We start from the raw sequence: 18,787 nt of genomic DNA, 5'->3' as shown, positions 1-18,787 counted from the left end.
GATGCATATTGCAACGGCTTCATTAGACACATGTTGTATCATTTGGAGACATTACACAAAGACCCTGAAATTGTTTTTGAAAGTTATCAAGAACTTCCTTCAATTAAAGATATTACACATTTGCGTAGAACAAAAGGCATTATTTTGAAGAACATCAATTTCACCTCATCTATGACTTGCAAAACTTAAACAGAACTGTTCATGTCAAACAGTTTGAACAAACCACATCTTCTTATATCTATCTTATTAAGGTGCTTTGTGACAAGCTATAGGATAATAACATTAAATGTAAGAATATGACTCATGATGCAAATCTTTTGATTGTGTTTGTCTTTACTAGTCATAGTATATGGTGAAGATACAGATCTATTAGTGTTACTGTACTTATTCATCATTAATCAACAGTGCAAATAGGTTATTTTTAAATCTGAAAAAATAAAAATATGGAACATAGAACAGTCTAAAGGATTTCTTTGGGAGGATGTTTGTAATTTGTTGCTCTTTTTGCATTCTATAACAGGTTGTAACTCATCATCTAGGCTTTTTGGGATAGGCAAAGGACTTTCATTAAAAAAACTTAACCAACAAGATCAAGTTTTCATCAATAAGGCTTCATTAAAGCAGATACCATCATAGCAGGAGAAGAAGCATCCAATTCAGGACAATTTCATAGTCTTTGAGTTTGAGTGTATAATCGGTGCCAAAAATGGATGTAATAAGAAGTTGATATAGATCATACAGATCATGCAGACTATGGTTGGGAAATTTCTCGTGGAAAACTTAGTCCAATTTTGATGGAACTTCCTCCTGCACCTGATAAAAGTTTTATCATTATAAGATGCAACTGTAAGCAAAACTGCAACACTAAATGATGTGTCTAGACAAAATGGTCTTCAGAAGTGTTCGGTAGGATGCGGTGAATGTTGTGGTTTGAATCGTTCTAATTCTGCTCCCATTGCTGAATCTGACTTTACCGATGAAAAGATATTTGATGTATACAGAAAACTATGGAATAATCTTTTAAAAAAAATATTTCCATGTATCTTGTCATTTACTTTTAAATCATGATCAGTTTTGGTCAATGAGACTTTTTACCTCTCATTATGCATGGTCAACAAGCTGCTCAGTTTCAAAATAAATAGCTTTCAATAACACTAGTATATATTGATAGGGGATTAATTGAGGAATCAAAATAGCAAAAATTTAAATAGGGGTCAATGTGGTTGTTTTTGAGACATAAGCCATTAGAATTTTGGCGGGAAAATGTTCTCTCTTGATTTTTCATAGCTTTATCATTGACCAGTTAAAGTTCACAAAAACTATTAAAAAATAAATAAGATTTTATAAGACTTTAACAAATGGCTTATAATTATGCATGTAAATGTACTATAAATAGAAAAATGGGGGTCGATGGGCAAATTATTTTAAGGCATTCAAATGGATAAAACCAGAGTATTTCGAAATCTGACTCAAAAATTCCAAAACATGACAAGCAAACATCCTTAAAATCACTTGCTGGTTAACATAGTGTGAATTTAAGCATTGTACTTTTTCATATAGAGGATAAAAATTAATTTTCACTAACATCTTAATTGATTTCTGAAAAACAATGAATTTTATCATTTTTTTTCCAGTTTCTTACAATTTTGGGCCAAATTTAGCTTTTTTCACCCAAAATCAGCTATTTTCAAATTTGTTTAACTATGAATTTTGTTTGATCTGATTATTATTCTATGAAGATTTGAATTTTTCTATTTTTAGAGTGATTTAAAAACAGTTAAAATTCCAAATTTGTGTTTTTCCAGTTTTCAACGATTTTTTGATGATTTTGCTAGATTTTACCCAAAATCACCAATTACCAAATTAAGCATGCTGTAAAGTTTAAGAATGGTAAGAATAAAGGTTTTTGTCTTTTTTAAACTATCAAATGAACCTCTTTTACCAATATTTATATTTTTGCTGTCCTGTTTGTAATCAATTCACGCTTTGTAAATCTCAAATTCCAACAAAAATCGGATGTTTTCACCTACAATGTCATGCTAATACAAAAAAAAACTATTTTTTTATAATTTCAATTTATAAACATTGTATAGCCTGCTGTAAAACTTTTTATTTGAAATGATTATCATCAATAATGAATGTTTAACAAGCTTTTCCCAGTTTTTCGCTATTTTTGTAAAATTTTGCTATTTTTCACCAAAAAAATCCATTTTCCCACTCAGATATTTTGGTAGACTTTTAGTATGTTACAAATAAAGCCTTTTAGAATTGAAAAATACCAAAAATAATTCTGTTGCAATTTTTTTAAGGTTGGCCACATTTTTCATCTATTTTGACTAGACTAAAATAACAACAGACTACTAGCAGTTAACTAACATGCCAGCTCCAGATCTCAATTAAACTGATTGAAAGATTATGTCTTCATCATATGAATATCAGGCACAATCCCTCCTGTAAGAAGGCTTCTGACACACACAAAAATGTGGTCAAAGTTCTAAACTAGAGGCTCTCAAGAGCCTGTATCTTACCTGATTCTACTTGGGTTTTTGAAATCATATAAAAAAAATATAAAATTTGGCTAAAAGTAACAACACAACCTCATAAGGAAAGGAATATTCAGGCTATGTTTAATTTCATTCAAAAGTCCCCCACTGGTGGCCATCTTGGGTGATGGAATAGCTACAAAGTAACAACACTTGGTCAGCACCTCATAAGGAACATTCATGCTATGTTTCGTTTTATTCCATTCAGTGGTTCTCTAAAAGAAATCATTTGAATGCATTTCCAATAGGGTCCTATGTTAAATGAAGTCCCCCTGCTGGCGGCCATCTTGGATGTTGGATTGGCTACAAAGTAACAACACTTGGTCAGCACCTCATAAGGAACATTCATGCCATGTTTGGTTTCATTCCATTCAGTGGTTCTCTAAAAGAAGACATTTGTATATATTTCCCATAGGGTCCTATGTTAAACTAAGTCCCCCGCTGGGGGCCATCATGGATGATGGATCCGCTACAAAGTAACAACATTTGGTCAGCACCTCATAAGGAACATTCATGCCATGTTTGGTTTCATTCCATTCAGTGGTTCTCTTAAAGTACTCATTTATATGCATTTCCCATAGGGTCCTAAGTTAAACTAAGTCCCCAGCTGGCAGCTATCTTGGATGATGGATCGGCTACAAAGTAACAACACTTGGTCAGCACCTCATAAGGAACATTCATGCCATGTTTGGTTTCATTCCATTGAGTGGTTCTATAAAAGAAGACATTTGTATGCATTTCTCATAGGGTCCTATGTGAAACTAAGTCCCCCCTGGCGGCCATCTTGGATGATGGATCGGCTACAAAGTAACAACACTTGGTCAGCACCTCATAAGGAACATTCATGCCATGTTTTGTTTCATTCCATTTAGTGGTTCTTTTAAAGAAGTCATTTGTATGTATTTCCCATAGGGTCCTATGTTAAACTAAGTCCCCCCCCCTGGCGGCCATCTTGGATGATTGATCAGCTACAAAGTAACAACACTTGGTCAGCACCTCATAAGGAACATTCATGCCAATACAGAAATGTTTGGTTACATTCCATTCAGTGGTTCTCTAGAAGAGGTTCAAAATGTAAAAAGTTAACGACGACGACGGACGACGGACAACGAAGGACGACGGATGACAAGTGATGAGAAAAGCTCACTAAAAATCTATTGAAATTAAAAAATGTTAAAAATAAAAATTTAACCCAATAAAAATAAACTGTTTTCACAGATATGTCTCGCCTTTTTGTAATTTTGATTATACAAATGTTGAAATCATCATAGCAATACTTTAATATCTTACACAAGTTATGAAAATATTCAAAGTCAATGAACCATGACTGAGTTACATGGCTAAACAATCCATGTAAATGAGATATGCCAATGCTTATACAACTGCATACTAAATACCATCATGACCATTGACTTATTATAAATCGTTCCCAAACCTAAATACAAACATTTACTAGTAAACTATAGAAAAGTTTCAAAGTCAATAAGAGGGGTGGTGCTATATAAGCTCCATGGAAACCATACTTCAAATGCTAACAAATTTGCATACCAAATATCATTGACTTAACATTAGCAGATCATCTTAAACTGATCTAATCACAAACTAATACATGTGAACTATGATAAGTTTCAAAGTCATTAGACTGTGACTGAGGGGTTAGGTCAAGTATTCCCCATGGAAATAAGATGTGTCAATGCTTAATGCCTTATAGAACTGAATACCAATTCACATTGGCCTACCACTAATGGTTCCCCTTGAATTGACCTAATCACAAACTAATACATGATAACTCAGAAAAAAATTCAAAGTCAAAAGACCATGACTAAGGGGGCTGAGCCAAATTATCTCCATGGAAATGAAGTATACCGATGCTTACATAACTACATACCAAATATCATTGACCTAACACTTGTGGTTTCCCATAAACTGACCTAATCACAAACAAATACATGTAAGTCAATAGACCACTACTATGGGGGCAGAGCTAAATTATCTCCATGGAAATGAGATGTGCCAATGCTTACACAACTGCATACCAATTACCATCTGCCTACCACTAATGGTTCCCATTGAATTGACCTAATCACAAACAATGACAAACTTATACATGATAACTCAGAAAAAAATTCAAAGTCTATAGACCATGACTAAGGGGGTGGAGCCAAATTATCTCCATGGAAATAAGTTATACCGATGCTCACACAACTACATACCTAATATCATTGACCTTTCACTTGTGGTTCCCCATAAACTGACCTAATCACAAACTAATACATGTAAAATAAGCAAAAGTTTCAAAGTCAATAGACCACAACTAAGGGGGCAGAGCTAAACTATCTCCATGGAAATGAGATATGCCGATGCTCACACAACTGCATACCAAATATCATTGACCTAGGACTTTTGGTTTCCCATAAACTGACCTAATCACAAACTAATACATGTAAAATAAGAAAAAGTTTTGAAGTAAATAGACCATGACTGAGGGGGCAGGGCAAAATAATCTCCATGGAAATGAGATGTGCCAATGGTTATACAACTGCATACCAAATATGATTGACCTACCACTTGTGGTTCACCATAAACTAGACCTAATAAAAAACTAATACATTGTTGAAGCCGCCGCCGACACCGAAAACAGCATACCTTTGTCTCACTATTTTTTACTTCGTCAAGGTGAGACAAAATAATTAAAAAAAAATCCCACCCAAACTTTTTGACCCCCCCCCTTTTGGAGCAATTACCCCCACACTCAATCCCAGCCCTCCCTTTGTAGTATAATTTTAGAGAGATCCATACACTTTAACACAAGTTATTGTCTGGAAACTTAAAAAATGCTTGTTTTAGGTGAATTTCTTAACATAATGATTCCTGCATGATTGGAGCATATACCCCTAAACTCAATCCCAGCCTTCCCTTTGTGATATGGAACCTTCTGGTTCAATGTCAGAGAGATCCATACGTTTACATTTAAGTTATTTCACGAAACAACAAATAATGTTTTGGGCCTATTTTTGGCCCCTTATTTCTATACTGATGATACCATTACCCCCAAATCAATCCCTAACTTCTTTTTGTAGTATTGAACCTTCTTGTAAATCTTTGTAGAGATCCATTTTACTCAAACTCAAGTAACTGTCTGGTAACCTAATATGTCCTCGGACGCAAACACAGATGATGGCATAATAGCATTATATGAACCAAAAATATATTTGCAGTTGTATAACCAGATGCTCCACAGGGCGCAGCTTTATACGACCGCAGAGATTAAACCCTGAACGATTGGGGCAAGTATGGACACAACATTCAAGCTGGATTCAGCTTTAAATTTGGATTGTGATTAAATAGTTGACACAGCATAGGTTTCTGACACAGAATGAATGTGGTCTATAAATGAACTTAAAATTTTTGTTTTGCCTTTAAGCAATTCACTATGCTGTTAAATATTAATCCTCTCAAAAAAATGTTTGAAAAATTTTCTTTATATTTATGAAATTTCAAATGAGAACAATTGAACCCCCCCCCCCTCCCCCTCCCCAATTTTTATTTCACATCCCCCTATCCTTTATTTCAAAACCGATCTCAATTCAAATTTCTAATGGAGTTTGAAACAATAATCACTCATTTAAATACATCATAAAATATCAAAATGTAAAAAAGTGCTTGTTATCACTGAATGGTAAAGATTGTATTAATTTATCAGTTGGTAGTTAAAGTGAATATACATTGTATATTGTATAAAACATTGATTTAAGTTGATTCAACTACTATTCTGGACAAAGAAAGATAACTCCAATTGAAATTTCTTGCTATTGCACAATATTGTGCAATTAGATATTTCTTGCTATTGCGCAATACTGTGCAATTTAAAATACTTGCTATTGCACAATACTGTGCAATTGAAGATTTCTTGCTATTGCGCAATACTGTGCAATTTAAAATACTTGCTATTGCACAATACTGTGCAATTGAAGATTTCTTGCTATTGCGCAATACTGTGCAATTGAAAACTTCTTGCTATTGCACAATAGTGTGCAATTGAAGATTTCTTGTTATTGCTGAGTACTGTGCAATTGAAAATTTCTTTGCTATTGCACAATACTTAATATAATAATTTTAGATCCTGATTTGGACCAACTTGAAAACTGGGTCCGTTATCAAAAATCTAAGTACATGTTTGGATTCAGCATATCAAAGAACCCCAAGAATTCAATTTTCGTTAAAATCAAAATAAGTTTAATTTTGGACCCTTTGGACTTAAATGTAGACCAATTTGAAAACGGGACCAAAAATTAAGAATCTACATACACAGTTAGATTCGGCATATCAAAGAACCCCAATTATTCAATTTTTGATGAAATCAAAAAGTTTAACTTTGGACCCTTTGGGCCCCTTATTCCTAAACTGTTGGGACCAAAACTCCCAAAATCAATACCAACTTTCTTTTATGGTCATAAACCTTGTGTTTAAATTTCATAGATTTCTATTTACTTATACTAAAGTTATGGTGCGAAAACCAAGAAAAATGCTAATTTGGGTCCCTTTTTAACCCTTAATTCCTAAACTGTTGGGACCTTAACTCCCAAAATCAATACCAACCTTCCTTTTGTGGTCATAAACATTGTGTTTAAATTTCATTGATTTCTATTCACTTAAACTAAAGTTATGGTGCGAAAACCAAGAATAATGCTTTAATTTGGGCCCTTTTTTGGCCCCTAGTTCCTAAACTGTTGGAACCAAAACTCCCAAAATCAATCCCAACCTTTCTTTTGTGCTCATAAACCATATGACAAAATTTCATAGATATTAACTTAAACTAAAGTTATAGTGCGAAAACCAAGAAAAAGCTTAATTGGGCCCTTTTTGGCCCCTAATTCCTAAAATGTTGGGACTCAAACTCCCAAAATCAATCCCAACCGTCCTTTTGTGGTCATAAACCTTTTGTTTAAAGGACAAGGTACGATAAGCATTAGAGAACGGCCCCCTAATTTCGTTCAAATTAAAAGTGACTTGCCATTAATTATAATACATTATTCTTAAAGTTTAAAACCTATATTTTTGGTAACATCAATAGATTTTTCAACTTCCGTTGATATTATTCATGCTCTGTTGCTGTAAAGACCTCAAGATTCGCGAAAAGGGCAGACAAATGGCAGTTTCCAAAACTTTTTCTGCATTTTAAACTATGAGCGTACCTACGACCCACGATCATATTTATACCAGACATCCCTTGAACATTAATGTTGATGTAGTTCAAATATTTTAGTGGGTCGTAAGTACGCTCATAGTTAAAAATTCAAAAAAGTGACAAAAAATCGTCGTTGTTTTCATTGAATCATCGAAATTTTTAACCGAACTGCGGACCGGAGATGATTTCCGGTATTTACTAGATCTGACGACGGAAAAGTATTCCTGCTACGCTATAATAATAGCTAGTTTCTTTAGGACGAAAAATAAACATATATTTGAGACAGGAAAACAAGAATATTCCTTTACTCATTATTCTTGAATTTAAAGTGACATTTTAGCAGACCGTCGAAATTTGACCCAAAAATAAACGGAACTGTGATAAACTTCAGAGAAATACTGGGAACGTAATTGTGAATGAATATAATAACTGTTTCATACTCAAAAAGTGCATATATACGTATTTTGTTTCATAATTGACGAAATCGTCGCCCTGGAATGTTTTAATCTCCGTTGACACTTTTGTGAAAAGTGCTTTCTTTCACGTCCGCATTTCTACCAAGTATGGCACGCCAAGTTAACATTTTAGACAATCATTTAATAAAAATACAGATGGCAAACAAACAAACAAACAAACACAAACAAATATTTTATTTGCCAATCACGGCGCCCAGAATGAGCAGAATAATTATAATACAATTTTCAAACATATTGTAAAGTAAATTCAAAATAGGTTAAACAAAGTACATAATATGATTGATTTTGATTTAGTTGATTGATATAATATTAAAGAAAATGAAGTAGGCAATTTGTAAATAATAAACATATATAATACAATATGACCAATAGTCTGTTATTCTGGTCCCTTTATTGGACAGCACACCTCGTAGTATATACTAATAATTTATCAAATGTAAAAGAAATAACTTATGTAAATGCATATTTGATCATACATAATTTTATATAGAGAAATCTAATTTAATATTGTATTTCTGTTTATATTTAAAACCTCTAATAACTGACAAATTATTATCAAAATGTTTTTATCTTCATTTCCCATTAGCCAAATAAAAAGAGATTTGTTATCAAGTTTTGAAATATTCTTATTTTTACTATATATTTTGCTTAGAAAGGGATAATTTCTAACATTATCCAGAGTTTTACATGTTAAAAGAAAATGCATCTCATCTTCTATTTCCTCATTACAGAGTTTGCATATTCTATTTTCTAGTTTAATATTAAAATAACGACCCTTTTCTATTTCAAGTTTGTGAGCTCCAATTCTAAATCTTGTTAAAACACATCTTTGAATATATGGTAATTTCAATAAGTAAGGCTCAAAATTAAAATTTGGTTTAAATAATCGATAAGTTCTAAGTTTATTTCCAGAGGTCTTATTTTGTCTTTTATCATTAAATAATTCTTTCTTCCATATGCTGCAATACTTTAAATATAATTTCTTTTTCACCATATTTCTAATGTTTATTTTAGATGAGAGCACCTGATACTCTTTTAAATCAAGTAATTTTAAGATAGCATCAATACTACTAGCCCAACAATTTCCCAGCTTTAGATAATGTATTTGAGAGAGAGTATGCATTTGTTAATAAAATATTATTTTTAATATGAATTCTTTTCCAATATTTAATCATGTTTGTTAAAATATCTATCATTAGAGGATAACGACCTAATTCGCCAAATATGGCTAAATTTGTTGCGTGCTTATTCACTCCTAATGTAAATCTGCAGAATTTTAGATGCACTTTTTCATTTTTGAGATCTTTACATAATCTATAGAAATAATTAAGTTCTGTGTCATTATTTAACTTTTTTGAATTAAAACAGCCCCATATTTCTGAACCATATAATAATACAGGTTTCACTGTGTGATCAAAAATGTGCATTAGAGTGGAGATATTAGGTTTATAATTAGTAAAATATTTTGTATATTTAAAGAATGCCTTTAAGCCTTTTTTATATAACATGTTTTTGGCTTCTGAAAAGCTGCCAGATGCACTAAAAGTTACGCCAAGATAAGTATAATGTTGGGTACTTTGGATGTACGTGTCTTTATATGAAAGCTGTGCATCTTTAATACGGCCAGATGTATTAAAAACTACAGACTTTGTTTTTTTTAAATTAACTTCTAACCCCCAATTTTGACAATAAATTTCCAGCTTATTTAATGCATTCTGTAAGCCTTTTTTTAGATTCAGAAAGCAGTACAAGATCGTCAGCATAAAGAAGACAATTTGGGGAAATAAACTACAGAACTGTGAATAATAACATACACTGTAATTCATATCACATAAGAGGGAAAGGACAGGGGTAAGGGAGACAGGGATAAAGGGGTAGGAGAAAGGAGAAAGGGGGTACGAGAAAGGAGAGGAAGGCTGGGAGAAAGGAGAAAAGTTTTTTCCGGTAAATTAAAAAAAAATAAAATAAGGAGAAGAGGGGTAGGAGAAAAGAGAAGAGGCCTGGTAGGAGAAAGGAGATGAGGGGTGGGAGAAGGGTACCCCCTGTCCTCCCCCTCACATAAGAAGACACCATGTGACCATTTTAATTAGTTAATTGTGTAAGTGTAACAATAATCAAAATTAAACAAAACTATCCAACACTTTTATGATCTAAATTATGTATCTTGAGTTATTTTTTTTGGTCAATGCGTTGAATTTATTGGACTTATTATTTGTAATTGTCACCCGCCTTCCCGTTGTTCTGTCTTGACGACAACTTGGTGCTACTTCGTATTTCTTGTTTGCAAATCATTCTCTTCATATCTTTCTGTTAAAATTTGCATGCATAAAGTATTTGTCACTGGACGGTCAGAAAACAACATTCAATCAATCATATATCTTCTAAAATAACAGCACTTCATGTATTATGAATTTAAACATATTCAAAAGAATAAAAGCTTCTTTTATTTTTTAATCAGATATTAACACGTCGAAGAAAATAAAACAAGTATTGAATATGAAAGGAATAAAAACGCATCATAATTAAAGATATCTTGCTTGTAAGACGTGTGTTTCGCGTACAAAAGACTCATCAGTGACTGTCGAATTAAAAAATGTCAAAGGACCATAAAATGTTCAAAATTCCGATTTTTTTTGTGAATAAAGGTTATTTATACCTGAATATATTATCCGTAGTTTTTGCAAACAATATAAAGTTTTGTTAACAGTTAATTCATAAAAGTTACTATTTCAATAATAATTCATGTTTACACAAAGTGCTCACTTTTGGACATCATGTTGCTGAATGGGTTGTTTGTTTCATTAATTTTTAGTGTGCTATAGCTTAAAAGGTTACAGTCCGTTGGAAGACATATTACCCTAACTTCACACTCCGATCCAACTAGTTTTTGTTCTTACCCCTTAATGCCAATTGATTGACGGAAATCGATCAGCAAATACCAATTTTTAAGTCTTAAGTTTGACCAGGCCGGTGTCAGAACCCACGATATATCTGGCGTTTTAATTCATTTATTATATTTATAGAATTGTACAATGAATGAATAAAAGGGTGCATACTGTAAGAATCCATCTTATTTGAATCCGCGCTTAAACATACACATCCACCCAAAAGAAATAACTTTTGCAACATTTAAAGAAATAAGAAGATGTGGTATGAGTGGCAATGATACTACTCTCCTTTCAGGACACAACATGTAAAAAGTAAACGATTATAGGTCAAAGTACAACCTTTAACACAGAGCTTTGGCTTACACCAACCTGCAAGCTATCAAGGACACACAAGTGGCTAATGTAGCAATTCAAACAGGAAAATCAACGATTTAATCTTTATATAAAAAAAACTAGAAACGAGGAACACGTATGAACCACAACAACCACTGAACAGGTTCCTTACTAGTTGCAAACAAACGCAGCATGTGTAAACGTTTAAACAGGCGACAACCTTCACCCTAACCCGAACTTATACTAGTATACTCTTATTAGTAACTTTCATGTCCAATTAAAACTGTAGTTCATTTTGATAAACAAATTACAAAAACACAAAAATAAAATGAAAAAATACAAAATGCAAATTAATCACATACATGCATTTTACATGATATTTCACAAATCATTTGACACTGACACGAAATTGAAACCATTTTCCGTCATTGCCAGTATTCACATCATAATTACAGATAACAAAAATGTTCCATAGTTATAGGAAGATGTGATGTGAGTGCCAATGATACAACTCTCCATCCAAATAACAATTTATACAAGTAAACCATTATAGATCAATGTACGGCCTTAAACACGGGGCCTTTGCTCACACCAAACAACAAACTATAAAGGGCCTCAAAATTACTACTGTAAAACCATTCAAACCATAGTCCATTTCATCGTGAAAGAAAACAGTTTCTTCTGTACTCAGTTTTCACTTGTCTTTGTCAATTTTCCCTGGCTTCAAATAAAATGATTGGATTAATTATGTTAAACATATTACTTTTTTCTTCTTTTTTGGAATTTTATTCTCATACACACTTGTCCCGGTCTACAGTTATTTAGTTTTTATACATTGACTTGTGATATTTAGCATACAGCATGCAGTGTATAGCCATGACTCAGATATCATAACAGTCTAAGTTTTATTTTCTTTGGTTACATCTTCTGACATCAGACTCGAAATTCTCTTGAATTGAATTTTAAATGTACGTATTGTTATGCGTTTACTTTTCAACATTGGCTCGAGGTATAGGGGGAGGGTTGAGATCTCGTAAACATGTTAAACCCCGCCGCATTTTAGCGCTTGTCCCAAATCAGGAGCCTCTGGTCTTTGTTAGTCTTGCATTTTTTTAATTTTAGTTTATTGTGTGCAATTTGGAAATTAGTATGGCGTTCATCATCACTGAACTATAGTACATATTTGTTAAGGGGCCAGCTGAAGGACGCCTCCGGGTGCGGGAATTTCTCGTTACATTGAAGACCTGTTGGTGACCTTCTGCTGTTGTTTTTTCTTTGGTCGGGTTGATGTCTCTTTGATACATTCTCCATTTCTATTCTCAATTTCAATATCATTATGACATTTACCGTTGATCTCAAGGTCAAATTAATTGACCTTTAACTTTCATGGTTAAATGCCTCGTTAATAACTCCAAAAACGATTTATACACCCCCCTTTTTGCCTTGATAAGTCGTTTCTAATCCACCATAGATTTGTACCCATGCAGAGGACACATTTATTCCAACCCCTACATGTGTACATCATATTAATTCGTAATTGCCTGGATTAGACATTTTATTCCGCACAATGTCTGTATGTGGTACAAGTCACGTCTCTTTTATTCCATTAATTATTAAGTATCTTTAAAAACTGTTTAAAATCATCTCAAATTATTAAATCTTATATATTCTTGTTTTCATGAAAAGACTTTCACATTAAAACAAAGATTTTGTACTGGTCTGCAAATTAAACAAAATGTTTGATGTTGCTTAGTAAGATGTGGAATTCTATACTCAATATAGAATTCGTCCAAAAAATAATGATAATCTAGATGTGTATATTATAGTGTAACACCGTATAAGAAGTTTATTCTTAAAAAATAACTTAGCTCATACTTCAAAAAATATAAAGAACCTATTATTGCATTGTTGATATGCACTTGTTATGTAATTTAGTTGTTGATCAGCGTGTAGTGACCTACAATTGAACTAAGTTTTCATTTCTAACTAAACATGTTTAGAAAAAGACAATGTGCATTGCATTCCATTTAATTTGTTCAAAAAAATGACTTATTGATTTGTAGTTGGCTTTAATTCAAACATGGTTTGCTGTTGCTAAGCAACACTTGTGTTGCTATGCTCAATATGGAATTTGTAAAGAATAAAAAAAAAGATATTGGATGAAACACCAAATGGAGAAAAAAATCTTCAAACAACAGCTTAATTCATACTTAAGACGGCAAGCACAAATTTTTTAACCGTTGCTAGGCAACATTTCTGTTGCCAAGGTTGTTTTTAAGCATATAATAAACAAAATCAGAGGGTATTTTCATTTGTGACTTCAAGTTCTTCTTGGACAAACAATATCATTTGCAAATATTAAAATTTTTACTGATAAAGCAATTAATATGTGATAATTTTCATTCTTCATAAAAACCGTTGCTAGGCAACCTTCCTTTCACCGGAACACAATAAAATCATTATTTTTTCAAGTGTCTACACTAAGACCATCATTGATATCAATTTAAACTTATTTGGAGAGGGGGCCAAAAATAGCCCTTATCATACCTTGTCCTTTCATAGATTTCTATTCACTTTTACTAAAGTTATAGTGCGAAAACTAAAAGTATTCGGACGATGACAACGCCGACGACGACTACGCAGACGACGACACCAACGTGATAGCAATTTACGACGAAATTTTTTTCAAATTTTGCGGTCGTATAAAAACTGGTTCTACTTTTAGCCAATGCAGTGATCTTGGTCAGTGAGGACGGATGCCATTCAATATGTTTTTTAAAACAAGATACCATAAAGATGATTTAGGCCAAGTTTGATTTAATTTGGCCAAGTAGATATAGAGAAAAATATTTTTGTAAAGATTATAAAAATTTACGAAAAGTTGTAAAAAATGTACTTATAGGGCAATAACTCTTTAAGGGGTCAATTGACAATTTTAATCATGTTGAATTGTTATGAAATCTTCCTACGCTGAATAATTTTGATGTTTACAGTTTATCTCTATCTAATATAATATTCAAGATAATCACCAATAAATTGCTTCACCGTGCCCAATGGCAGACAACTGATAAGGTCAATATTTACCGTATGTGCTACGTTATTAATTTAATTTTGCCAGGCAGACGTGCAATGACAGAAATGATGACTGCATTTAAATTTCAGAGCCTAAAGTTGTGAAAGACAGTCCATCGGAACTGGCTTTTCCCCTGATTTTAACCCCCAAATACCCCCTAAAGATCTCAAAATGAACACATAATAAACTATGCTGGTCAGTAACCTTTTGTGGTATAAAACAATATTCATGGGTTTTATGTGAAAGAAGAAAATGCGACACCCAATTTCAACTCTATTCATTTAGTAATATAGATAATTTGATTCTCAAACATGCAAACATACCTGCCACAAGCTATCTGTGTAACAACTGTTCCCATCATATCCATAACTCTTCGTGGGAGGATCTCATTGTTTGTATTATCATGCCCTAACTGACCATGACTACCACAGCCAAAGGTAAAAACTCCTCCCTCCTGTAAAAAAAAATATGTGTTTCCATAACGAAACAAGATCAAGCTGCGCCCTACGACGGCAGAGGTTGAACCCTGTACAGTTGGCAAATGGTTACCACAGATTTCAATGTAAACAATATGCACATGTTTATTTACTGGTAACAGTCCCAAGTTCTGTCTCTGCGATATGGAACACAGAGATCATACCTGGGAACCAGTATGTAAACAGAATTAATTTTCTATGAATATTCAATTACTCCCCAAAAGAGGCGTGTTTTGAGCAACAGCTGTATTTACAAAGTGCAACCTATTTTACATGTATTTTATCTAATTTGCAAACTATTGCTAAGATTTAGACATTATATACATTGTTTGCACTAAAAATTATTTTCAATGTTTTGAAAAGTATACCTTTTAATAATACTGTGGATTCATTAATATTCGTTGGATACCAATTTTCGTGGATTTCGAGGGTACAGGAGAACCACGAATTCAAATGTTCAACGAATAAAAAATTGTCTAAAGGAATGAGTGTAGACTTTGCCAAAACCACGAAATTAAATATCCACGAATATATAAATTTCCCTCAAACCATGAAAATTGATACCCACGAAAATAAATGAATCCACAGTACACTTAATTGCTATTTATTCCATTCAGGATAAGTTCTAAAATAACACAACTTTTTCATACAGTTGAAGCCATCTGGGACCCTGTTTAAACAATTCCCCATGCATGATACTTTTAATGAGACCTGTTTAAACTACCATTAATACTTCAAACAAAATATCTTTTTACTTCAATCTTAATTTCGAAAAAAGTTGATCATTATATATATATATATATATATATATATAATATATAACAAGTCTAAAAGAATACAACATCACCAAAAACACAATAAAACGAACAATATGTTAGATATTTTGGATAACAGATATCCTTCTTCGGTAATTGCACGATGAAAAATGAATCATGTCAATTCAAATTATGACTCTATCAAAATCTTGATTTATACAATTTAAGCGAACGCTGGAACAATTTTAAAATTTTCAAACACACTGCAAAGACTACAAAAAAATGCCAAAAATAAAAAAAGTTATTTACGATGTGAACTGGCACAACTCTAAATTCCCAAAGGTGTTGACAGTTGAGATGTTAAACAACTGCGTGGAAATACAGTCACAATAAACAGTCCTGACCGATCTAAACTGGTATGATATTTAAAATATGACAACGGTAGGGCAGTTGCATCAGAGACTGCGTATTTAAACATCTAAAAAATATAGTGATTTGATGATAAGAAAATTGAGTAATAAATGTTTACTAAGGTTAAGTAATAGAACGTGGCTGCGTACTTACACATCCTTGCCAACTGTAATCAAAACTAATATAATTCAAAAATTCCTGAAAAGTGTAAGGGTCCAGTACGGAAGCCGTAGTAACTGGCCACAAGTGATGACAGGAAATTAGTGATGGTAGGAAAATAATCATCTTTATACAAGTTATGAACAATTCAGGTTGTTTACCTTCTAAAATATCAAGCTTTATATAAATTGTTTAGGACCACTACAGCCACCAGCAGATAGAAAATGTAATGCTTCTTTCTTGCATTCTATAACTTTTCTCCTACGCAGACAAAAGTTAATGCCTCATTCACAGGTACATTTAATTCAAATTGAATTTGAATTGAATGTGAATCGAATTCGCCAATTGTGTTCGCACACTCTTCTCTTTTAATTTGAATTATCCAAATCGCATTAGAAATACACTTTTGTAAATACAAATTAAAAGTTAACATCATTTGGATAGTTAAGCAAATTTGACACGCATTGCAATTTCGAATTAGAATTGACGTTTGGACGTAAAACGTTTTGAATGCAAATTAAACTAATTAGATTAGTTAATGCCAATGGAATTCGAATTACATGTGAACTCAGCATATTGTCATGTGGCTTAATTCAACATATTCATTTACCTGTGTTAATGTGCATGTGTGATCTTCCCCACAGGAAACAAACACTGTTCTCTGCTGTCGTAAAGATTTACACTGGGTTGGATGATTACGATCTGCAAATATTCAGACTGATAGATAATCAAAGTTCAGTTAACATTTAAGTGTTCATATACATGCCTTGATAAAAGCTGATATGTTGATATACATGCATTATGTTGTTTTTGTTTGTAGAAGCGTGTAATATTCCAATTTCAAACATGGAAACTACCTGCAATGATGCCAATTTATTAAGGTCTTTCCTTTCTTAAATGGAAAGACCTTACTGTATTTCGTTTGTTTATTAGGTCTTTCCACTTTTCTGTGGAAAGACCTATTGTTTTTCTTCTGATTATTTTTTTTTTTTTTTTTTTCTTCCGCCTAATTTTGTTCTTGCGATAAACATTTGTTTCGCAATAAGTCGCTTAGATATTTGGTATATGATATCGAACAGTTTATGCGCTTTTGTAATTTACCCTGCGTAAACGAATACTTTTCTTTGTAGGAGTTATCTCCCCAAACACTGTTTTCCTTGTTAGCGCATCTCCTTCGCAACCGTAAAATATTATGACAAATTTATTTTACAAAATTGCTCGTTATATCCTTCGCATGATTTGTCCTATTTTGACCGAAGTGATATGAACGCTCCATATGAGAGTTATTTCCCCTTATGCATTTGATATAAGTGAATTGCATTTCTAACTGGTAACCATAATTGATAGAGACTTAGGATCTTTTGATTTGAGGTCCTTGGTCCAAAAAAATGAAAATTAGGTCAAGGTCAAAGGTCAAGGTCATATTCTAATTTTTGAATTTGGCTCATTTTCACTCATTTCCAGAAACCGTATGAGATATCGACAAATTATTTTTTCTAAATTGTTTGTTATGACATGTCGTAACACGTAAATTTTGCTTGCAAGGGTACGTTGAATGTAAAAGGGAGTTTTCTCCCCTTTGGTATTTAAAAATACGCGTATGGTGATATAACTCATTAACTAAACATAATTAAGACCTATGGTCTTTTGATTTGAGGTTCTTGGTTAATGACCTTGAAATTGATCTCAAGGTCATAGTTTAATTTGACGTCCTAGATTTTGACCTTTGCTTTTACCTTATGTGTATACATGATAAAGCCATGAGACTTTTGGCAAACGGTATCAAACCATTTAAGCTTGAAAAAAAACAACCGGAAGTGACCTTGTGTAAACCGGAAGTAGCTATTTATTGTACTTTATTTATATAAAAGTATATAGAACCAGATATATTTGGAATCAGTGTCAAGTTAATAGTCAAATATTATCGGAAATAGCGTTTTTTTAACCGGAAGTAAGAAATTATCTCCCTTATCTAAAACAATATTGTTTAGAAACCATAGATTTTTGGAATCAGCGTACAATAAGCTATCATTTGACGATTGAAATGACATTTTAAACCTATTTTTACACCTTTCATATCAAAATTCATGTTTTGGTGGAAAGACCTTCAATTGTTCTCTGAACAATTGGTTTTTAATTATTATTATTATTATTAAGGTCTTTCCTTACTGTATTTCGTTTGTTTATTATTAAGGTCTTTCCTTTCTTAAATGGAAAGACCTTACTGTATTGCGTTTGTTTATTATTATTATTATTATTAGGTCTTTCCACTTTTCTGTGGAAAGACCTATTGTTTTTCTTCTGATTATTTTTTTTTTTTTTTTTTTTTTTTTCTTCCGCCTAATTTTCTTCTTGCGATAAACATTTGTTTCGCAATATGTCGCTTAGATATTTGGTATATGATATCGAACAGTTTATGCGCTTTTGAAATTTACCCTGCGTAAACGAATACTTTTCTTTGTAGGAGTTATCTCCCCAAACACTG

The 18,787-nt window shown here is 32.5% G+C and overlaps 1 protein-coding gene across 7 annotated transcripts in view; it reads right to left on the bottom strand.

The window, feature by feature from the left end:
• Positions 1-18,787, bottom strand: part of LOC134724971 (probable E3 ubiquitin-protein ligase HERC4) — a 303,456-nt gene that overhangs the window by 225,706 nt on the left and 58,963 nt on the right. For all 7 annotated transcript variants that reach the window (XM_063588396.1, XM_063588395.1, XM_063588394.1 and 4 more), the window contains 2 exons: positions 16,913-17,004; positions 14,825-14,955 (listed from right to left, as the gene is read on the bottom strand). In XM_063588396.1, the coding sequence (XP_063444466.1) occupies positions 14,825-14,955; positions 16,913-17,004 (223 nt within the window). The remainder of the gene's footprint in view (positions 1-14,824; positions 14,956-16,912; positions 17,005-18,787) is intronic.

This window comes from Mytilus trossulus, chromosome 7, assembly GCF_036588685.1.
Source record: "Mytilus trossulus isolate FHL-02 chromosome 7, PNRI_Mtr1.1.1.hap1, whole genome shotgun sequence".
Lineage (NCBI taxonomy): Eukaryota > Metazoa > Mollusca > Bivalvia > Mytilida > Mytilidae > Mytilus > Mytilus trossulus.
Note: the sequence above shows the minus strand (reverse complement) of the source record. Positions and strands in the feature narration are given on the sequence as shown.